General features: G+C 38.3%; 1 protein-coding gene across 8 annotated transcripts in view; it reads left to right on the top strand.

The window, feature by feature from the left end:
- The window catches only part of ZNF236 (zinc finger protein 236), a 92,538-nt gene that overhangs the window by 14,474 nt on the left and 53,441 nt on the right, over positions 1 to 24,623 (top strand). For all 8 annotated transcript variants that reach the window (XR_006165779.1, XM_042798062.1, XM_042798061.1 and 5 more), the window contains 5 exons: positions 3,867 to 4,045; positions 7,191 to 7,315; positions 16,889 to 17,061; positions 19,496 to 19,642; positions 21,394 to 21,465. Coding sequence is in view for 7 of the 8 variants with exons in the window: in XM_042798062.1 (XP_042653996.1) it covers positions 3,867 to 4,045; positions 7,191 to 7,315; positions 16,889 to 17,061; positions 19,496 to 19,642; positions 21,394 to 21,465 (696 nt within the window). In the remaining variant the exon portion in view is untranslated. The remainder of the gene's footprint in view (positions 1 to 3,866; positions 4,046 to 7,190; positions 7,316 to 16,888; positions 17,062 to 19,495; positions 19,643 to 21,393; positions 21,466 to 24,623) is intronic.

A 24,623-nucleotide genomic window follows, 5' to 3' on the forward strand; every position in this document is an offset into this window, starting at 1 on the left:
TTAACACATAGTAGTATGACACTTTATAGTCATTACTGCATTAATGCAGTTGCCAGAATTGATTGTCCTGCCCAAAATACAAACTTGTCAATCATATAATTACCTCTTCCTCCTGTGAAGTCTTTTTTAAAATTGCACTTTGTGTTGGAGAATTGGAGCTGAGTCAAGTATGCACTTTTATTGCCAGCCTTCTAAGAATAAACATAAGTTGTGTGTTTCTCCATACCAACTGCAGTTTACAGCAGTTTTGACCAGTGGGTTTGGGATGATAATTTGCATTTTTCCCTAAACCATGCAGGGAATGATACCTGTAGAGAGTGTATTCCTTATTTAATCTTATTATCAGTTCATGTTTTATCGTGTACACAACTTGGTTAAAATGAGAGGACTTGAGTTTATTTTTGTTACATGTTAATGTATCTATAATGTTATATAGCTTAATGGGTATTTATTGAGGAAACTTGATTTATGAATTGCTAAAACATCAGAATAATGAATCTGAGTGTCAAGATTCCTAAGAGTGATTTTTAGTATTCATTTCTATCACTAAGTGATTTTTCATCTACTTCAACAGCTCTGATTTTTTTATACTTGGTGCAGATGTCAGAAGAATAGGTTGTGTGATGCCTTCCAATTTAAAATTCAATCTGCAGCTTGAAAACTAAATTTATAAGAATATGAACACCTTCAAATTGCCAATGAATATATTCTTATAATGCTCTATAATTCTGTGATAAAACAGAGATGAATGTACCAATTAATTCACAGAATTACAAGAATGACTTTCTCAGTAGTTCTGCACAGGGCCTGTAAGAGAGCTGGAATTTGAACTTGAAGCAGAAGGTCTTGACAGTGGCACTAGCTGTAATCAGGAGTTTTTCATAATGTGCAGAATAAGAAGTTAAGTTGTAAGTGGGAGTACGTTCTCCTTCCTGTTTGCTGTTCTTACTTTTGATGTTAGAAGGGTTGAAAATCTGAACATGGAGCAGAGATACATACTCACTTAGGGAACATACGTAGCAGTTGAAGAGCTTGCTGCACAAAGCTGAAGTTTGGGTACCTTCGCCTTGTGTTGTGCTACATCAGCCAGCTTCATCTACAGATGAGTGCAGAAGGGCAGTAACAAGAAACTGGAGTGATTAACTTCTTGAGCCTCTCCAGTTAGGTTTGGAAGAACATGTGTGTCTGTGTTGAAATGCTGATTTTCATGACTGATTGCTCCCGTGGAAGGTTCCAGAAGTAATTTTCTGGGCTATTAAGATTGAGCTTTCAGGAGACCAGTTTTTTTCCTCATGTTCTTTGGTGATTCATGTGTGATAAACCAGTGTAACAGAAAATCACTGTATTTGAAATTCATCACTTTCAGGTAGCTTTCTTTTAAGAAGTCATAAAGAACATAATTTATGTAAATGTGTCCAACCTTGTAGAAGATTTTTGGTTTTGTCTGTTTCCTCAGTGGAAATGGACAGTGATAGCCAATGCTACTTTTTGTCCTGCTGAGACAGGAATGCTAAGTACAAACAGAAAATTTTTAATGTATTGCACTAAAACTGCTAATATGTCTTCTTTCTCCATGAGCATGAGGTTTTCTTGGACTTTTGGAAAACCTTAGTATGTTGAAAAAGTTGAAACTGATACTCGGTGTATAGAAAGTAAAAACTCAATTATTAAAAAATCCTGGAGTGTAGTGTGGTGGGGTGTTTTTTGTTTGTTTTGGAGCTTGTTTGTTTTGTTTCTTTTTTTTTTTTTTTTCACAATAGTCACTATTTGATTTGTCCTGTCTTACAGTTTGGGAGCAATGGTCTTAGAAGATTTTAATTTGCACTTTTTCATTTATAGTAATTGAAATTAAACATGTGAAGATGGTGAGTTCCAAAGTGTTCCTTCAGATATTGCAGCTGATAAGATAAACATGGTTAATACAGGTGGAACTAGATGAGTAAAGCTTTATAAAATTATTCCTGTGGTTGGGAATTTTAAGTAGTAGCTAGCAGTGTAGAAACAGCCCCTCTTGTTTAATGTTAGAAGGTAGATTTAACCATAGTGAAGCCAACAGTGTGTAATTACTTGTTCCGTGTGTGGTCAGGGATTTTTTGTTTGCTTGAGGATGAAAAAAATACCTGGTACTGCCTATTCCAGAGAGAGCCTATTAGACTGAATATATTGCTGTTTTTTCATACAGTTTTTCTATTTTTCCATTTCCTTGTTTTCCTACAGCAAATTCGAAAGGAGTGAACAAAAATACATACTTTTGTTGTGTCATATACTGCTTAAGCTATTATTTTGTTTGTGGAAGTTGCTTAATAGAATATGTGTAATAGCAACTTAATGTCATAGATAATGTGTGTCTGAAAAGTGCTGAGAGGCGATTGACAAACTCAATTTTGGGGACCATGAGCTTCATATAGTATACATTGTAAACTTCAGATAATTTTTCCGCACTTACACAAAAAGATTGTCATAAAGAAAATTTGTTGTATAAGAACAATACTTTTCAATAAAAATTAAGTATTCTTATTCAGATTTGAATGTGGAACCTGGAAAAGAAAGTAATATATATTGTCCCACATGTAACTTCAGTCCAGTAATAATGATCTCTAGGTTAGATTTAACAACTAATTTTTGAAGTAGTATTTCACTTCATTAAAGACCTTCATATTTTAAAGTTTTAATATGGAAATATCTGATGATATTGCAGAACTGTTTGGTTTGTTTTTTGTTTTTTTTTTTTTTTTTCAGACTTAGAGTACAAGTGTGTTGTCAAAGCATGTTAAAATAGCACTGCATATTTTCATATTTTTGTTCCTCTTGATTAAAACATTCTTGTCAAAATCTTTACTTAAATGAACACTTTTTTTTCCCCTTGTTGATCATTCAAGGAGGGAAAAAAAGGGGGGGAGGATAAAAAGCATTTCCATTTTCAGTGATAATCACAATTACTGAAAAATAAACTGAGACAAAAACTGTCTGAAGTTTCTTAGAAACACCAGTAAGGAACATGTAACATGTATTGCCAAAGAGATGGTCAATATTTTCAGACATTTATACTTAACTCTCTCCTATGATGTTGTAAAATAAAGATACACTGAGAAATAAAATTAATGGTTTTGAAAAGCAAAAAGAAGTCACGCAAATGCAGATCCTTTAGTTTTCATTGGAACAATACCTGACTTTGATTCTTCCTCTGGCTTTCAGAGAAATGGCAATGCTTTTGCATTAAAGTTTACAAGTATAATTCTAAATGACATGGAATACTAATACAACTGGGAAGTGGTACGTTTAACACTGCTGTAAAATTAATGGGATGAAGTGATATCTGTCAAAAGCATGTGGCCTGATTTATTTGTGTCATCTTTTCTGTGAAGGTAGTTTAAGAAAAGCAGTAGTAATTCTGGTGGGATTACTGTTAGAAAGTGACAGTCTGTATCATCTTAACCCGTAAAAGTGTAAAATCCCCAAATCTACAGCTAAGATGTTATTTTTTTAGAAAGTAGTATTTTTTATAAATGTTTATGTAGAGCATAGCGTACTGTCACAGAGGTGAGTCTCTGTGTCTTGAACTAGTATACCAAGGAAATAGGGAGTGGTGATGATGGTACTGAACTGCTTGTTTCTGAACTTTTTTCAGAATTCAATTTCAGTGGAGTTTCTTAAAGTATAAATATTACCGTAGGCTTACAGTGATTATTGTTCGTGATTTATATTATGGGGCTCATGAATGTTTTTTGCTTGTATACATTTATTGCTGCTTGCTTCCAGCTGCTGATGTCCGTAGAAGGATACATTCATCTACTTGAGTAAAGCTTATGCATGTGTACTGCTGTTTGGGAATCTTTTGAAAAATCAGTCCCCATTATCTCTTTCAGAATCTTATCTGTTCGGAGTGTGGAGATGAATTTACTTTACAGAGTCAGCTGTCCATACACATGGAAGAACATCGTCAAGAATTGGCAGGCAGTAGGATCCACAGCTGCAAGTCTTGCAAAAAGGAATTTGAAACTTCCTCACAGCTAAAGGAGCATATGAAAACTCACTATAAAATAAGGTGACAATCACAGGATTCTAATAAAACGAGCAGATGTTACTTTTATGGTGATAGATGGGGAAAGTGGGAATAGCATTTCCAGTCAGTGAAGTACCATGATCTATGTAGATCATTTATTTTCTTTGGTATGCTGTTACAAAACAGTTTTTGGTTTTTAAAAGCTTGTTAAAGTAGGTGGTTATTTTTGAAGGCCTTTTTTTTTTTTCTGTTTTCATGGTTAGGCACCCCTACTAAGCATAGTTCCATCTGCTAGCTATTTGTAAACACAGGTTAATTTTTTTTGGTGGAGTGCTTTTTGAAGTGAGCTTGTGTGATTTTAAAGGCTAGTGGCAGTATATTGAAGCAAATGTATATTAATTTTACGTAATAGTTAGTGTAATTGCAAAAATCATAATACTTAACCTTCTGTGAAGAAATAAGTTGTTTCTTGCAGTTTGTCTTGCGAGTAGTTCTCTCAACAACCTGCTGGGAATTTCTTGTAAGTCTGAAAAAGCACATAAATGAAAGGAAAAAAACAGGCCTAATGAATGCTGTTCTTACTTTCAGTAAAAATTTCTTCTGTGCTTTCTTTTAGCTCTCTAGTTTAACTTCACTTTTAGGAAAGTGAAAATTACTTTGTTAGAAGGAAGAAAAAACTTATTTCTGTTGGTTTAGTGTATACATTAAAAAGGCCTAAGGTTTTTGACAGGTGATCTCTATTTTAATCTTTACTCTGTTTCTATAGAAAGTAGATGGGAAAAATATATATTTAAAAATTAGAAATATTGGGTATTTCCAGTTATTTTTATTAGCAGACAATGCAGGTTGTGAGAACTTAATAGCTGTGTTCTGGAAGGTTTAAAAAAATACTGTGGTAGATTTCCATTTGCAATCTGAAATTGAGGTAAAGTTCTTATGTTTCTATTGAGCTATATAATACTCACACGGAAGATGTTCTTGCTGTGGACATCTCCTGTGTAAGTTAGGACAAACAAATAAAGAATGGATGAGTGGATCTAATATGATGGCTGTGATTTTGGGAGTACTATACGTGCTAAATTCTGATATAAATGAAAATTTGTTTATTTGCATAAACATGGATTATTTCTGGATTCAGAGCTTTCTTATGAGATTAACCTTATTTATCAGTTCAGATGTGGAAACATGTTGCATTTGTATTCAAGTAACTACTGTCCGTAATGGTGCTTTGCACTCCTTTCACCAGCAGTACCAATACAACCTGGGTATGTGAGCCAGGTTAATGAAGTGCATGTGGTCCCGCTCTACCTTCTGTGTTTCAGTAGAAATTATTTTGAAAGGAAAACCATGGACCTTCTGATTTTTTTTTTTTTTTTTTAAATTTCCTATTTGACACAATCCTCTCATATTGTTCAGATGAATTATGAAAAGTGAACATTTGACCTAACCTGTTTGACTGCATATAATGTTCAAAGACATACATCAGTAGGTAAAAATCTTACTGTTTGATTCCTGATTTTCATTGCAAAATAAGATTAAAAAAATGTTTAGGATTTAAATTTAGGAAGAGCCTTCTTCCCTTAAGTGTTGTGTTTTTTTTTTTTTTTTTATAAAGTGGTTGCACTTTTCCTTTCCCAAAAGATGTTTATTTTGTCTTTGAAACATTTGAATAGAGAACTATTATGAAGTGATAATTTAATTTCAGTATCTACCTTTTGCTAAAGTGAAAATGATCATTATAAATCTAAATGATGAAGTATTTTAGAAGGTGATCTGATTTTAAAGAATTGTCCCCACAGTTGTCTCCAAATTGGATATTGTTTCCTTTATTAAAATGCCACAGCTATAGTTGAAACAGATGTTGCTCATTAGAGAACATATTCTGACAATCAGGCTGGTTTAGATCTGTCCTGAGATGGAAAGAGGAGGAGGTTCTAACATCTGCGCTGTTGTCTCTCCTACTATTCAATCTTCAGTTGATTTTTACACTGGATACTTCAGTAAATTTCGGTAGATATAATAAATATGTAAAAGTAGAACATATTACCCAAACTTTGTGCTCTCTGCAAGAATATCAAAAGACTTTAAAAATGCTTGTCATATTTTAATTGGAAGGGAAAAATGTGCTTTCTTTTAAATGTATGCTGAATATCTGTGTTCTCTTAGAGTAGAAAGATGCATCATTTGAGCAGAAGTTTAATGATTTCCTATGTCATGCATGGACTGTTGGTTCCCTGGTATTTTTTGTATTGTTACTCCAGCCTGTGTTTCAAGGTGGTGGTGTATTTTGCACATCTGCTTCACATTAGCTAATTCTTATTTCTTAGTTGTTCACAAATATACCGGGTATTTAAATATGTGTCATTTCAGTTAGCTTTAAGCAGTACTGACAACCTGGATTACATCATAGGTGTAAACATTCAGGCGCTTTGTAAATGTGGAGTGCTGTAGATACCACACTGCCTTCTAGTTTGACGTTTTTTAGCTGAGTAGTTGTAATGGTCTTTTAATATCCCCTAGGTTTTTGGATTTTCATTTTTTTTTTTTTCTTCCCAGCATAGAATCAGTTGTTGTTTCTTCAACATTGTTGTATTTCAGCAGTCAATTAAACTAATTAGTTTTATTTGTAGAGAAATTAATTATGGAAGTTTATATCCTCTTTTACCATATCTCTGTGGAGACCGATTTGTATTTGAGGAACAGTGGTGAATATTTGGGTTGTTAAATTCTTAACCTGTTCTTGTTAGACCTCAGCAACTGCATTTTGCCCTAGTTCATGTGATCCTCCTATTCTAGTTAAGAGCAAAAGTCTTGCTGTGTTCAGGAAAAAAAAGGTAAATTGCACAGAGTTGAAAGTTCCCACCAAAATAGTAGTGAAGTCACTATACTTTCAGCAGAATCTACAGTGAAAATGTCCCTAGAGAACCTCTAAGAATAAATTTTATTACAGAAATAACGGTAAAATTCATGGTGTTTGTAGGCACTTGGAAAAGCGCTCCATTTACATTGTTCTTTTAGTATCGTTAGTGTTTGATTTTTAACTGTCACAGCTCATACTGTACATTGTCATGAAATTTACACTACGTTAAAAAACAATGGGGTAAAATCAGCTTCTTCAAAAGAATGGTTAATATTGGGATTAAGAGGATTTTATATAAATTCTTTTTTTTTTTTTTTTAAATGACAGGGTATCAAATACCAGATCTTATAACAGAAATATTGACAGAAGTGGATTTACGTATTCCTGTCCTCACTGTGGAAAGACGTTCCAAAAGCCAAGTCAGTTAACGCGCCATGTTAGGATACACACAGGTAAGGCTGTGGAAGTAATTGTTTTAGTTTGCATTTGTTTTACAAAATTCAATTAATCTGTGAAATGCTAAATATTTTTCTCCCAGTTGGGACTTGATATAGTGTTAATACATCTGACTCATTAGATATTGTTATCTGTTGGTTTAAAACATCCTTTCTGTAATTACTTTCCTTGGGAAATTTATATGCTTTTGAAAACATAAATGCATATAAATTTTGTTACCCATTTCTAATAATATACACGTGGAAATATTAAGTACTTTACAGGTTTAATTTGTTATAATTTTGGTAAAGTTTCAGTGGGCCCTAAAATTGGAATACCTAGATAAGGGCTAGTCAGGTACTCTAAGATCTTATATACTCTAGAGACTAGGTTCTAAAATTTACGAACACAGAAAGAGTAGAAATACATGAGAATGAATAATACTACTAACATAGTGGCCTTGCTTTTGTTTTTAGATTGATATATTTAAAGTTACTACCATATATTTTCTGTAATTACTGTAACTGCCATTTTCCGGATGTCCGAAGTGAACTTGGGAGGTGATAAAACTAAATTGTAATTTTGATACTTGAGGAAGAACAAGTGACTGTTCAGTTTTGCAGAATGAATAGCAGATGGCTTTTGAAAAATTACTGTAATAAGCAGTTGAAATAACTGAAAAATGCTAAGCATAAAATAATACAAAAGTTTTTGAAGTGTAGAGAACTCAGGTTTTAATCAGACGTAAGCTTGGCTTTAAGCAAAACCTTCATTGAAAGTGCTCCAGTGATGTGCACTGTAAATATATGTATTATCCATCTTGTGAATAAATTACTGTTTGTTTAGGTTTTAGATAAAGTAGTAAATTATGTAAGTGTGCAATGTTGTCTGTGTTAGCAGTCTGTTCAGACAGTGATGTGACAGGTTGCCATTTACAAAAATGACTTCGTTTGCCAAGGGAGAAATAAAAATTCTGTTGTGTGACTTAGAAATCTTTTTAAGAATTATAATTTAATTGTAAAACAGTAATATAAGAGCTTATTCTTGTACCTGCTTTAAAAGTTGCCTCAAAGTAATATGCAAAAAAGTAACTGAAAATTAACTTTCTTATTTTAGAGCTTTGCATCTATTAGATAATTTATTTTAGCTTATTCTAGTTAGAATTAAAGAAACAAGATTAAATTTGGTTGAGTACACTTTTCTAAAGCTTCAAAAAGTTCAAGAGCATTTACAGTTCTTTTGAAGAGTAAAAAGACATTTGTCTATTGGGAAGACAGACACAGAAAATGTACTTCCAACCTGCAAATGTGAATCCTCATTTCATTTGTGAAGCATGTTATTACTTCAAGTCTGCAGACAGTCTGTCTGGCATCCAGTTGCTTGAGGGACTGTAAAATACGTAGGAAAGAAGAACTCTGCTTTAAAGAAGTTAGAATACTTAAGTCTTTAATTGTACAAAGAGTATGTCTGTGCTCCATTACACTAGTGTCTTAATTGCAATACTTTTCTTGTTCATAGCTATTAATTGCAAGCACTTACACCCTTTGGGAAAAAAAAAATTAAGTCTCAGGGATTTCAATTCTCAACTAAATAATGAACCTCCCATTCCCCTTCCCAAGTCTGTATTTTATTAAGTTCTACTTGAGAAATACAGAAATTCCACATTTCCACACTAGAATTAAGATTTAATTTTTATAATGAAATTTACATAAATAGTCAAACTTAACCTGAAGCAGTACTTTTATGGGTCCACTAGCAGCTATTATTGGAAGCTAAGCCTTTACCTGTGAAAGCCCAATGTGAATTTTGTTACTATTTTGAGCAGATCTGAGTCAGTATACTGTATTTTAATCTATATTAAAATATATACAGTTAAACCCCACAGATCTTAAAGCATCTTCAAAAGCCATAAGCAGCAGAACAGAAAATACACATTCCTTCAGTTGATACTGGCTTACATGTTTGTAATCTATTTCAGAAAATAGCTGCTTTTATTTCAAACAATCTGAATTTAATTAAGAATTAATAATTTTAAACTAGATGTAATTACAGCTATATAATTAGAAGTCATCTAAAAATATTCATTAAAACTGCCTTAGTGTGCATAATATTTAGCACGTGCTAGTACTTACTGGGGTAGGAGCGAGAATGGACAGCATGCTGTCATGGTTTAGGCCCAGCCGGCAACTAAGCAGCACACGGCTGCTTGCTCACTTCTCCCTGGTGCCTGGTGGGATGGGGAAGAGAATTGGAAGAAAAAGGTAAAAACTCATGGGCTGAGATAGGGACAGTTTAATAGGACAACACGAGGAGAGAGGGAATAATAATAATAGGATATGTAAAGCAAGTGATGCATAATGCAGTTGCTTACCACCCGGAATCCAGTGCTCAGCCCATTCCTGAGCAGTGATCCCTCCTCCCCGCCCTGCCAGCTCCCCTGTTTATATACTGAGCATGATGTCATATGGTATGGAATATCTCCTTGGCTAGTTCAGGTCAGCTATTCTGGCTGTCCCCCCTTCCAGCCTCCTGTGAAAATGCACTCTATCTCAGCCGAATCCAGAACATTATCTGCCCCTTATTCTGTGCCATCTGCATCATGCCCAGATCCTGCACTTCCCAGTTAATCACCCCCACTTTCCCTGTCTTTGGTAGACATAGATATACACAGATATTGCCTTAGTCTTTGGGCCATCCCTCTAATGTGTCCGTTGAGTTTAATCCATGACTTTGGGACTCCATCTGTTGTAACAGTCTTTCAGGGTAGGAGAGATGATGTGTGATGTTGGATTGGTGCATGCTGCATCTGGAGCTCGTGGGTGGTGTATTTGGTGCGGCCCACGCCCACAGTCTCTGGGTTGGACACCTTGGTCTTGAGAAAGTTGCTGTGTGCCAGCTGCTGAAGCCAGTTCAATTCCCATCACGGCTGCACTTTGCTCAGTTTTATTAAAGTCCATCCTTCATCAATCTGGGTGATTCTTACTGTGACACCATTGATATGGAATATAGCAGCTGTGGTAGCGATGACATACAGTGGCAGCATGACTTAGCAATTAACATAATACAATTTAATTCACTGGCAGTTTTCACCCAAAATCAAATCTCCTTGAGGCACACATTAAAATTCCCCATCCTTCTGCATCGCCCAGGTCCTCAAGCAAAAGCAGTCCTGTGGATGGGTTTACCTTTGTCCAAGGCAGGACTGCCACGGACTGTCCTTCCTGCCATATTTTCCATGTATATAATGGGATCTTTATCCCCTTCTACACTGGGCAGGGCCAGCTCAATTCGTAGATCTTCTACTGTTAACTAACCAGGTGGCTGTTGCTAAATGTCTATCCCAATGTCTGAAGGTCGCACCCAGCCATTGCTCTGTGCAGTCTTCAGCAGTCCAGTGTACCGTTCGACTTTTCCTGGAGGCTGGTGCATGGTGGGGGATGTGATATACCCACTCAATGCCATGCTCTTTGGCCCAGGTGTCTATGAGGTTGTTTCAGAAATGAGTCCCATTGTCTGACTCAGTTCTTTCTGGGGTGCCATGTCACCACAAGACTTTTCTCAAGGCCCAGGATGGTATTCTGAGCAGTGGCATGGGGCACGGGATCTGTCTCCAGCCATCTGGTGGCTGCTTCCTCCATTGTAAGCACCTGGCACTTGCCTTGTTGGGTTTGTGGGAGTGTGATACTGTCAATCTGCCAGCCCTCCCCTTACTTATATTTCAGTCATCGTCCTCCATACCAAGGAGGCTTCAGCCACCTGGCTTGCTTGATTGCAGCCCATGTTTCACATTCATGGATAACCTGTGCAATAGTGTCTGTGGTCAAGTCCACCCTTAATTATGAGCGCGTCTGTATTTTGCATTTCTTCCTCGTTGGCCTGAGGTGTCATGGGCCCAACCAAGCTATAATTCACCCTTATGTTCCCAGTCCAAATCCACTTGAGCCACTTCAATCTTAGCAGCCTGATCTACCTGCTGGTTGTTTTTATGCTCTTTAGTGGCCCAACTCAGGTACATGGTGTCCTGTTTTGGGCTGAAATAGAGTTAATATTCCTTTTCAGGGACCTGATGAGTGCTGTGTTTTGGATTTAGCTTTGGGTTTGGTATGAGAAGAATGCTGATAGCACACTGGTGTTTTCAGCTGCTGCCGAGACTTCAAGGACTCTACAACTCCCCATGTTCTGCCCGTGCGCAAGGGCACAGGGAGCAGGGGGGGAGCACGGCCAGAGCACCAGACCCAAACTGGCCAGTGAAATATTCCATATCATGGAACATCATGCTCACTATATGGAGGAGGGGTGGTCGGGAAGGAGCTCTCTCTCACTTCCAGGATTGCGATTGTGGGATCTTGGTATTTCGGGGTCGCCAGCCAGGAATGGGCTGGATATTGGTTAGTGGGTGGTGAGCAATTACATTGTGCATTGCCTGTTTGTATATTTATTTTTTTTTCCTATCATCATCATTGTTCTTATTTTGTTACTGTTATTAAACTGTTCCTATCTCAGCCTGCGAGTCTCCCTTCACCCCTCTAATTCCCTCCCCCATTCCCAGGTGGGGAGGGGGAAGGGAGGGTGACCAGCTGCTGTGGTTGGTTGCCGACCAGGCTCAAACCATGACACATGGGCATCTACGTGCCGTAGTTTTACAACCAGCTTCTCTAATTGGGCAGCAATATCTTGCCACAATGCAGCAGCCCAGGGAGGTTTGCCTCTGCACTGCCAGTTGCTCTGCTTCCATTGCTGCAACTGCCTCCATGGAGAATTTGCCACCATTTGTGAGTCAGTATAGAGACAGAGCACTGACCATTTTCCTTGGTCATCAATATCTAAAGTCAGCTGGATGGCCTCCACTTCTCTAAATTGGCTTGATTCACCTTCTCCTTCAGCAGTTTGTGACTTGTCCTACAGGACTCCACACAGCACCCTTCCTCCTCTGATGCTTTCCCATAATGCGACAGGACCCATCAGTGAACAGGGCATATTGCTTCTCATTTTCTGGCAGTTTATTGTACAGTGGGATCTCTTCATCATGTGTCACCTCCTCTCTGGTGATACTCTGAAATTTGGCCAGTCTGTGATTGCTTCCAGAATTACTGGATGGCTGGGGTTTCCTATTTGAGCCTGCTGTGTGATCAGTGCAGCCCACTTACCCCACGTAGCATCAGTTGCGTGATGGAGAGAGGAGACCCTCCCTTTGAACATCCAGCCCAGCACCGGCAGTCAGGGTGCCAGGAGGAGCTGTGCTTCTGTACCAACCACTTCCGAGGCAGCTTGAACCCCTTTATATACTGCAAATATCTCCTTTTCAGTTGGAGTATAGTGGGCCTTGGATCCTCTGTATCCTTGAATCCAAAACCCCAGGGCTTGGCCTCGGGTCTCCCCTGGTGCTTTCTGACAGAGACATCAGGTAGGGACGTTCTCCTGGCTGTGATGTCAAGCACATTTTTTACATCTTGTCCTACCTGGACTGCCCCAAGGACTACTGAATGAACTACTTGTTTAATTTGTTCAAAGGCTTGTTGTTGCTCAGGGTTCCATATAAATCCCGAAAACCTCTTCTGCTGTGCTGCTCCATACAGTGGAGTCATCAATGTATTTCAGGTGTTGTAGAGCTTCACCCTGTTCAGTGCAGTGTGGATCAGTCCATGGCAAATGGTGGGGCTGTGTTTCCTCCCCTGGGGCAGTTGATTCCAGGTGTACTGGATGCCCATCCCAGGTGAAAGCAAACTGTGGTCTGCACTCTGCTGCTAAAGGGATCGAGAAAAACGTTTTGGTAATACCAGTTGTGGTGTATTACTTGGCTGCTTTCGACTCCAGTTTGTATTGAAGTTCCAGCATGTCTGTCATGGCTGTACTCAGTGGCAGTGTGACTTAATTCAGGCCACGATAGCCTACTGCTAGTGTCTACTCTCCATTAGACTTATATGGGGCTGTCAGAGCATGAATGAGCCTTGCTGATCATTTCTCGGCTCTCCAGTTGATGAATCAGCTTATGGACAGGAATCGGGATGTCTCAGTTGGTGCGATACTGCTACCAGTGCACCGTTGTAGTGATTGGCACCTGTTGGTCTTCGACCCTCAGCAACCCCACAGCAGAATGGTCCTTTGAGAGACCTGGCAAGGTAGACAGCTGTTTCATTTTCTCTTGTCTCCAAGGCAGCTATACCAAAAACCCACCAGTTCCCTTTTGGGTCCTTAAAATACCCTCTCCTGAGGTAGTCTATGCCGAGGATGTGTGGGGCCTCCGGGTCAGTCACAGTGGGATGTTCTTGCCACTTGTTCCCTGTTACACTCACTTTGACCTCCAGTACAGTTAGCTGTTGGGATCCCCTTGTCACTCCAGAAATACAGATGGATTCAGCCCTGTTGCAGTTTGAGCCTGATCGGCATCCAGCCACACCGCAGCTGCTCACCCACCCTCCCCCCCGACCTGGGAATGAGGGAGGGAGTTGGAGGGGTAAAGGGAGACTCACAGGTTGAGATAGAAACAGTTTAATAACGGTAATAAAATGAAAGCAGTGACAGCAATAGAAAATATAAATGGGCAATGCACAATGCAGTTGCTCACCACCTGCTGACCAATACCCAGCCTGTTCCCAGCTAGCGATCCTGAAATACCAAGATCCCACAATCCCAATCCTGGAAGTGAGAGAGAGCCCCCCTTCCCGACCACCCCTCCTCTATATACTGAGCATGACCTTCCATGATATGGAATATTTCATTGGCCAGTTTGGGTCTGGTGCTCTGGCCGTGCTCCCTCCCTGCTTCTTGTGCCCTTGAGCACGGGCAGGACATGGGGAGTTGTAGAGTCCTTGAAATCTCAGCAGCAGCCAAAAACATCAGTGTGCTATCAGCATTCTTCTCATACCAAACCCAATGCTGAATCTAAAACACAGCACTATTCTAGTTACCAAAAAGGAACATCAACCAGGAGAAGCCCCTTTATAACTTGATGGTATTAGAGTATACTGTGCAGTGGTGTCCACTAGAGCCTTGTAGTCCTGTGGGTCTGATGTGCTAGGCTATTGAATCCACACAGTCCACTTGCACTTGGTTCTGTTCCCATGATGACCCTGGCTCACTTTCATCTCTTACTAAGTGAAATGATTTTTTTGTGTATTTATTTTTCTGTGTAGGGGCAGCTGATTCCGGCACAGGTTGGTTCTCTGGTTCAGCTGCAGTGCTTGTTACGAGGCTTGGAATAGCCTCAGTGCCTGTCAGTTTGTTTTCCCACCCTTCCTCCCAAAGGTGCTGCATCATATCAAGCAACTTTTGGTAGATACTGATCAAGCAATGTTTGGTAGATATTGTCCAGGGCCCAGCATAGTGTGCTGAGTTGTGCCTCTTTGGAATAGCCACAGCATCTTCCTTTCAAATATTCTGTCACTTCTTCAGGGTCCTGCAGTTCTTCAGGACTGAAATTCCAAACCACTGGGGGTGAGAAGTTCTCTAGATACCTGTCTGTATTCTCCCACATGTTATGCTACTCGTGACTATCCAGCTTTAGATAGTCATATACTACTCTGGGTGGTATTCTTAAAAAATTTTTGTGTAACCCTAAACAAGACCTGAAACACATTCAGGAGACACAGCAATAAGAGCATGCTGTCTTGAACTTCCCAAGGGTATTAAAAATTCTCAACAGCTATTGTAACTAGCCTGAAGGAGAAAGAGTGGGTGAAAGAGTAGGAAAGGGTATCCCTCCCCAGCCTGTCTTTCCCATAGGTTTGGTGTGATTACTAACAAATTCCAAGAGAAAGGTGCTTGAAGTACAGGCTTGACAAAAATGTCACTACAAATACTGGCTTAACCTCATGGCCTGTGATGTAATCATAGCGTAAGTCGACATTACCCAGGTACAGCAAAATGACAGTCCTGATCCCTCTTCCAGAGGTGATAAATGTCACCACATGGAATACGTGGGGGTATACAAGAATTTATGTAGCACCACCATGTGAACAAATGAACCAACATTGTGACCAGCAACTATTTAACTAACATAAGAAATGTGTATAACAAATCTGTTTTAACATGCTCTGGTCAGATCTGTCGTTATCTCAATCCTTTGGGCCTCACATTGGGTGCCAAAAAGGACTGTTGTGGTTTCAGCCCAGCTGGCCACTAAGCACCACACGAGTGTTCACCTACTCCTCCCCCTGTCATGGGATGGGGAGGAGAATCAGAAAAAAAAGGTAAAAACTCATGGGTTGAGATAAGAGCAGTTTAATAAGACAACAAAAGGAGAGAAGAAATACTAATAATGCTAATAGAATATATAAAGCAAGTGATGCACAATGCAGTTACTCACCACCTGGAACCTGATGCTCATCCTGTTTCCAAGCTGCAATCCCACCTCCCCGCACACCAGCTTCCCCTGTTTCTATACTGAGCCATGGCATCATATCATATGGAATATCCCCTTGGCTAGTCTGGGTCTGCTGTCCCGGCTGTGTCTCCTCCCAGCCTGCAGTGAAAATTCACTCTTATCTCATCTGACTCCAGGACACATGCTTGTAGTGATTTTGCTATAGAAATGAGCAAAAGCAAAACGTTAAATATTTTCAAAGTCTTGGAGTTACCACAGCTAAACTATGCCACTAAAAGAAAACAAAGAGCAATACTGAGTTCATGGTGGAGATTTCCAGTAGTCAATTAAGACACATGGTTGTAAGAAACTGAACTTTGTTCTAATATCTGCATGTTTAAATATGTGGCTTTGTAATACATTTATGCAGTTCTATTATGTTTTGTAACTTTCTGGGGAGTTTTTCATGCTTCATCTTTTAATGTGCAAATAATGAAGTATGCACAGCACTGAGAACACCAAAATCAGGAAATAGAGCATTCCTGTAACAATATTGCCTAGTTTTTTCTTTAATGTTCAGTAGTAATATGAACATTCAAGGTTTTATAATCATTTTCTGAGCAGGGCAGTGCAGTATTTCATATAATAAAAACTTCATTTTATTGCATATTTTCAATAGGTGGGTGTAAATAATGAACGCCTATTTATGTTTACTGGGGAGCAGGAACCACAGGCCATCTTCTGTGGTGTTGCTCTAAGACTTTCTGATTTTAAACTAAATAAAAGGTTACATTTTTACTGTTAGTTATTTGTTACTGTCCATTCCAGTTTACTCCCCTGTTTGTTTCTGTGCAGGTATATGCATTTCATAGGATTTGGTGTAAAAGAATGATGTATGTGGTTTTGGTTTTTCTTTTCCACTTTTTCATCTCCAGTAGTTTTACATAGAAACTTCTGAAATCGTCCAAACCACAAGTTGAGGGAAACTGTTCTGAATAGTTGCGTCATACACATTTAATTTATTTTACCCAATTTAACTGGTCATTATCAGCTAGGTCATAAAACTTTTTTACAAAGCTACATCTTCAGAGTAGATGCTGAGATTGGTGATCAAGATAAACAATTGTCAAAACACCTAATAAGGTATGTTTCTATGTTTGTGTGTGTGTATGTACAGATATCTATATGCAGTAGTTTATTTTAGCCGATACATTTTTTCATTTAGATACAGGAAACTGCAAATGTTTTTTTAAAGTTTCTTACCCCACATCCTCCTTTTTCCGTTCAGGTGAAAGACCTTTCAAATGCAGCGAATGTGGAAAAGCCTTTAACCAGAAGGGGGCATTGCAGACCCATATGATCAAGCACACTGGTGAAAAACCCCATGCTTGTGCCTTTTGTCCTGCAGCCTTTTCTCAGAAAGGCAATCTTCAGTCACACATACAGAGAGTTCATTCAGAGGTAAATACAATTATTCATAAAGTAGTCGGTGCTAATATACTGCTTATTTTATTTTCAGTATTTAAATTGTCATGTTTGCTGTTCCTGTGCTCTCTGGTGCTTTCTGTAGCCAATACAGTTTTACTGCTGTAGTGTGGATTCTAGTTTGTTGGTTTTATCTGGAAGCTTTGCTAAAATAACTTAATCTGAATAAATGTGTACTTAGGATAAGTAGCAAAACCTTCATTTACCATTGTCTTTTCATTACTTTAATAGATTAGTAAATTGTTAGTGGTTTTAGGTGCATAAATATGTACCTATGTCAGTCTTGGGACAATGAGGACTAAAATCAGATGAAAGTAAGCCAAAAGCAGCAAAGCAGAAAACGGTGAAAAATTTCAAGGCCGAACAGCAACCATGAACTCCATCATAGAGCATACTTGCAATTTCTCTTTGAAGGATATATCTTACGGCCTTTTTCAGAGGTTTTACAGTTACAGGTAGAAGAGTATTACAAAATAAAAAACATTGTTTTCTCAGATGTCTTTATGCTGATACTTTTCTTCTTCTTTATGGCAGATAATTTTTAAGAGTCAAAAAGTCCTGCTATGATAATGTAATATAATCTTCTGACCAACATTGGCTATGCAGCTTTGTTCTGTAATTTCCTTGTTGACTTTAGTGATTTATGGTTGGAAATACTTACAGAATAGAGACCTAGTTTTGATTTAGAAGGTGTGAAGTGATAGAGGCAGGTTTGTTCTTTTTTTTTCTTGCATGCAGTGTATCATCTCTGCTCTCACTTTGCCCTAACTCTGTCTGAGATGTGCTTTCCTGTTTTCCATTTTTGTGTTATAATGATAGGTCTTATTTATTGTTTTTTTTTTTTTTTACCAAGGACCCTTTTAGTGTGTTAGTTTCTTGCTTTTAGGATACATCTTAGTATATCAATGTCTTAGTGGTTTGTATGGTGCATAATTATATTAAATTATATGTTTACATTTCCTATAACTTCGTGTGACTAGTCTTCCTCACTGTTCACGGCTCCCTATATGTGATAGTTTTTGCTACATAAAAAAATGTACCAACATTCATTTCAAAATTTACATGGATTTTTTTCAATATTACAAGATTATTTGGGATCAAGCCAAAAATATTTTTCACTGTTGCTGTTACTCTGTTTTTCTGTAAGACAAAAAAAAAAAAAAGATTGTGGTATAAGGAACTTTAAATGTTACCTCTTGATCATGTCTTATGATGTGTTTCATGATCCTGAGCTTACATTTCAGTTATTGCTTTGGATCATTTGTTGATTTTTTTTTTTCTTTCTTGCTGTCACTGTGTTTCCTTTACAACTGCATGCAGAACTCTACTCTTCATTTTATCCTGAGACAGTCACAAAATAACATTACAGGTGATAATGAAACAGTTGATTCTCATTTCATATATCACTGTTTAGTTGCACCAATATTTTATTAGTTGATACCTGTTTCTGAAAGTCTTGTTAACAGTTTAATGTATTGTCAGAAAATACAAAATTCCATACTATATTGCAAGCAGCACAGTATATTTTATTTTGAAGATTTTGTTGTTCCCTGTGTATTGAAAGTACTGCACTGGATCCTTCTGCTATGTGATAGACTGAGGAGAAGGGGGAAATGAGGGTGGCTGAAATCTGCAAATTTAGCCACTTTAATTACCTCAACCCCTTTCCATGAAAGTCCCAAACAAGTTGCTGCTGATCACTTTTTCATCCTGTGTGTTCAAATTCAGTTCAAACAATATATTAAACTTCCCTGCCCTTTGCCATGTTGTTTTTTTGGGGTGTGTTTTTTTTTTTTGTTTTTTTTTTTTTTTTTTTTTTTTGTTTTTTTTTTTTTGTTTGTTTGTTTTTTCATGCAGTCCTTATGGCTTTTGGCCCAATCTATCTTGCCTTCATTCTACTTTGACCTGAAAAATGGATTTTATTTTCTCTTGGAAATTTATAGAAAATACTTTTGTAAAAGTAATCAGACGAGAGCCAAAATTTGAAGATAAGTTATCTGCATTTTTTCTCTTTGTATTTCCAAGCGTCCATTTGTATTATGTACAAAGTTACATATTCAGGCCCATATTAATTAAGTTGCATTTCAGTGTTGTTTCTAAGCATGTAATGGTAGGAAGTTGTAAGGAGGGAGAAGTCTGAGGCCTCATTTGCCACATGACATTTGTTTTGCTCTCTGGTGCTTCCCAGCACTGAGAAGTGGTAAGAGGATGAGTCATGTACATAGATTACAGTTGACTTGATACCTGAGAGATACCAGGCTGATGCTGTAACTGGATATCATTAACTTGGAAAAATAAACCATTTTAGCTTTCATAATCCCATAGCATATTTGTTATGTGGATAAATAATGAAAAACAGTATTTGGTAGATTTGGAGAAAATTTAATACCGTTTTCTTGTTTTACTGAAGGTGAAGAATGGCCCTACGTACAACTGTACAGAATGTAGCTGTGTCTTCAAAAGCTTGGGTAGTTTAAATACACATATCAGCAAGATGCACATGGGTGGTCCACAGAATTCTGCGAGTGCTTCAACAGATGTCTCTCATGTTACAGCGGTAAGCTTTGCTCAATATATTATGAAAATGCCTTTAAGAGTTTATTTAGGTCTATATCTTAATTCCAGTAAACCTTCAGGTAGGTTAGAACTAAAAGACTTGAAGCTGTCTTTTGCCTGTTTAAAGTTTTGTGTAATTTCTGGAGTTGATTTCCATGATTAAATATTGCCAGAATGTAAATTGGCCAAGTATATGCAAAAAAGGATTTACAATTTGAGGGTTTGGTTGAAGATACGATGATTTAATTCTGTAACTAAGTAAAATATAATTCTGGTGCTTACAGATTGTGTGGGGAAGAAAGGCTTTCTCCCACAAATCTTTGCTTTATTGGAAGCACTGAATGTTTTTCTTTCTTTACCAAGATACAAAAAAGAGCTAAAATTCAGAAAATGCTTCTGGTTTCATAAGACTATTTTATTTTTTGAGCCAGTGCATATTTAATATATCACAGTACTTTTATTTTCTTCGAGTAGAGCTACCTTTTCTACCTTTATTCCACTCTGTTTTGTATAATTTCCAACTTCTATGCTTTAATGTTCAATGAATGACAATACCAGACTTTGAAGAGGAAGGTTAAAATTTAAAGTATCAACCTCATTATGCAGCTGTATCTTGTTGAAAACAAGTGTCTGGTAGTGTTGTTTGGAGAACCTTTTTTTTTTCTTTTTAATTTCATAAAATTTTTTTGTATGGTAGGTGCTATTTGTATCTTCAGCTTAATAAAAAAAAAACAAAACACCTAATGTGTCCTATTTGCTTGCTAGTGCATATAATCTCTGTCTTTTTGTAGATTTCTACATTCATAAGCCTAATCTTAAAAGCAGGATGAAAGAGAATTCCTTCCATACTACCTCATGTTTGCTTTTCCTGGCCAGCTCTGTTTTTCTTGTTTTGGTTTGTTTGAGTATTTTGCATTGCCTTGCATACTGGTATTACAGCAGTGTTTTGTTATTATCTTTGCTGCATGGATGCTTCTCTGCTTGCATGGAAGGAGGGGAGAAGTAAAGAATACATCCATACAATAGTATAAGCAAAATGGGAGGAAAAAAAGTCTTTCTAAAAAGAGATGCCATGAAGTTTAACAAGGAAGAACAAAGATAATAACTGACATATCCATTGCATATGAAAAGAATATTATGCTTTTTATCTTTAAATCTGAAACTGCAGATATTTAATGATTGATTTTTATTTTTTTTGGTGCTATAGAAAGTTAGTACATTCTTAGATAAGCACTAGCATTCTTAAATTAGAATTGACTTCTTCATTCTGCTCAAAACTTGCAGAGCTGCTGTAACAACAAATCTCCAGTATAATTCTGTTTTGAAGTTTGTGATCAGTCATCCTTTGTTGTGTACCTGGGGATGAACAATGATTAGTTATGTCCTTAAAAAATAAACATTCCAAAAGTTGAAGTCTCCTGAAGTGCTGTGCTACCGAAAAATGCATTCTTGTGTGGTACATGAGTACATCTTGTAAAATACGCTTACTGTAAGGCTGTTATTTGTCTTTTGCTGCATTAGTGCTTATAGTTAAGGTATTGGTGTCTCTAACTTCTGTTTTTTTATTGCATGTAAAGTATGAAGCAACATTAGTGATTCTATGTGCTTTTGTATCTCTCCCGTAGTCTCATTTTTTCTGTCCCTGGTCTCCATACTCTGGGAAAATGAACTGTGCTACTTTTCTGTGTGATATTAGCCACATTTTTCTTACTGTACAAAGACTTAAAATAATTTATTTTTATTTCTTTGTAGGACTCTGTAACCCAGCCTTTAACAACATCCCCTGCTAATCTTTTGCAGCCTGTTGATAACAAATGGAAGAATGTAAGTGTAGAGTTCTTGTCATGTTTTTGTGTCAAGACTGAACGTGGGAGAAACTTCACAGAATTTTGTAAACTTTCATTTAACTGGTGAAAAAGGATATGCAACGGTCCTCTGCAAGAAGTTGATCAGAAGGCAAGCTTCTTGGTGAATACAAGCGGTTATTTAGAAATGGAAGAGGTCTTGAATAGATTATATTCCCTCCTTTGTTATACACTCATGATTTTGCATATAATTTTGTTCATTAGTTCTTCAGAATGGAGGCAAATACTCTCATGTATAAAAAGAGCAGAGGGGAGTAAGGACTCTAAAAATACTGGATTATCCTGCCCCTCTGACTTTACTTCACAGGGACCCCATGGTTTGAGTGGAGAGGGAAGGAGCTGTGCTCATGCGGGTTGAGTTTGTTGTAATTGAGGCAGCAGTGGAACCGTGGGGCTCAGGAGGAGCCCGTGGAGCAGGGGAAGGACGATGCAGGGCTGGCTCTCTGGAACCCTATAGCAAGCAGTCTTGATGTACAGGCAGGCAGGTCTTGATGTGCCAGTCACAGTGAAAGCATTAGCATGTTGTTTGTCAGCAGTACGTTGCAGCATGGTATCTTAGTGACAGGCTGATTTGATTTATATTCCCCCCTTTCCAACTTCAGCCACTGATTATCTTCCCATGTACTAGAATCTACAAAACCGAAGACTAGGAAATGTGACAGTATTGCTTTAAAGTCACCATATCCAGTCTATCCACTTTGTTTTTATCTTTTACTGTGAACTCAGTGTTCCAAGACCAGTTAACTTCAAGCTGAACTGATATGAACTAATTAATTACTAATATTTGCTGTGTTAAATAGTTATACTATGTTTCTTACAAGATTTTAAAAAGTATTAAAAATATCTATTCTTCAGAAGGAGTTTAAGTAAATTTTAATTTCTTTAACCAACTGAAATTCCTTTCCTTGATAAGGAATAATATCAGAGGTGATGCCTGGTTTTTAGGGAGGTCCGTTTATGTGAAAGCACAAATCTGAAAAAAAGGTAATAAATTTAGGATACACTTTATTGTATCTGGATTAAATGTATATATAATTCAATTTAAATAAATTCAAATTTAGATGTAATTTATTGTACACTGTATTCAACATAACATATTCCTAAATAATGAAGTTCTATAAAATTACCATCTGCCTATAATTGTGCCAGATTCATGTTCTAGAAAGGAAGTAGGAAACTTGACTAGAATGTAATCTGTCAATTCATATTGATCTCTTAAAAATCATTTCCAAAAAAAGATATTAAAGTTCAAGTCTTGCATAGTCCCCCCTATTTCTCATACCACCTTCTAACACCCCCCCAGTAAATTGACTTTTTTTTCATGTAGTGTGGTTTATATTCAACAACTCTGTAGCAAATCAAGTTCCAGACAGGAAATGATGTGACCTTCACTTTTCTCAAGAGTCAAGAGGTTGTTTTCATCTTTTTTCATTGAATCTGAATATTGAAATTAGGCTTCTGTGTCAGGGTGTCAAATTTGTGGTTCCCCATATTTGAAACTAAAGTTGTTGGTGGAGGGGGACCTCAATCCATCCCACTCCTACCAGCTTGGTGCCAGTGCAAGCAATAGATGCCCAGAGCCTGGAGAGGGGTCACAGGTCAGCAGCAGAGCACCTGAGGAGCAGCACAAAGGAATTCCAGCCAGTAAGTCACCTTCATCAGGGGCCCAACCTAAATGCCTCTGGACTTGTGCAAAGCTTGGAAAGCTTTTGATACTGTCCTGCATAATATCCTTGTTTTTAAATTGGAGAGACGTGGATTTGATGGATGGACCACTTGGTGGATAAGGAATTGGCTGGATGATCGCACTCAAAGAGTTGCAGTCAACAGCTCAATATCCAAGAAGAGAGCAGTGACGAGTGGCGTTCCTCAGGGGTCAGCACTGGGACTGGAGCTGTTTAACATCTTTGTTGGTGACATGGCCAGTGGGATCGAGTGCACCCTCAGCAATTTGCTGACAACACCAAGCAGTGTGGTGTGGTCGACACGCTGGAGGGCAGGGATGGCATCCAGAGGGACCTGGACAGGCTGGAGAGGTGGGCAAACCTCATGAACTTCAACAATGCCAAGTGCAAGGTCTTGCACATGAGTTGGGGAAATTCCAAGCACAAATCCAGGCTGGATGATGAATGGATTGAGAGCAGCCCTGCGGAGAAGGACTTGGGGGAGTTGGTAGACGGAAAACTGACTTTGAGCCAGGAATGTGTGCTTGCAGCCCAGAAAGCCAGCTGTGTCCTGGGCTGCATCAAGAGCAGTGTGGGCAGCAGGTCGAGGGAGGTGACTCTGCTCTTGTGAGACCCCACCTGGAATACTGTGTCCAGCTCAGGGGCCCCCAGCATAAGACAGACATGGGCCTGTTCAAGTGGGTCCAGAGGAGGCCACAAAGATGATCAAGGAGCTGGAGCACCTCCTTTACAAGGAGAGGCTGAGAGTGTTGGGGTTGTTCAGCCTGGAGAAGAGCAGGCTCCAGGGAGACCTTTTAGCATCTTTCCAGTACTTAAAGGGGGCTACAGGAAAGATGGGGAGGGATTTTCTCAATGAATGTCATGATAAGATGAGCAGTAATAGTTTGAAACTGGAAGAGGGTAGATTTACATAAGATATGAGGAAGAAGCTGTCTGCTGTGAGGGAGATGAGGCCCTGGCCCAGGGTGCCCAGAGCAGCTGTGGCTGCCCCCTCCCTGGAAGGGTTCAAGGCCAGGTTGGACGGGGCTGGGAGCACCCTGGGCTGGTGGTAGCTGTCCCTGCCCATGGCAGGGCGGTTGGAACTAGGTGATCTTTAAGGTCCTTTCCAACCAAAACCATTCTGTGATTCTATGAGGCAGAGTGTTGCCTGGTACTCTGGCCTGCTGAGTGAGAGAACCTGGTCTAGTTTCATCCTTAGTCTTAATGTCTTCAAACCTGTTTCTTCTCCAGAGAAAGGCTTAGTAACTGCGGAGCAACCAGCAGTTTAAGTGTGAACCTTTACAGGGTCAAAGGTTCTTTTCAGCTTACGTGTGGTGGATCTAGGAAACCAAGCAAGGAGAAGCCTGATTTTCTAGTCTAGCAGTTAGAGGAGAAACCTGAAATCTTTTGCTTGCTAGGTTAACTTCTATTTTTATAGTAGTAGCTAAATACT

This window comes from Tyto alba, unplaced genomic scaffold (genome assembly GCF_018691265.1).
Source record: "Tyto alba isolate M040663 unplaced genomic scaffold, T.alba_DEE_v4.0 Super-Scaffold_27, whole genome shotgun sequence".
NCBI classification, from domain to species: Eukaryota; Metazoa; Chordata; class Aves; order Strigiformes; family Tytonidae; genus Tyto; species Tyto alba.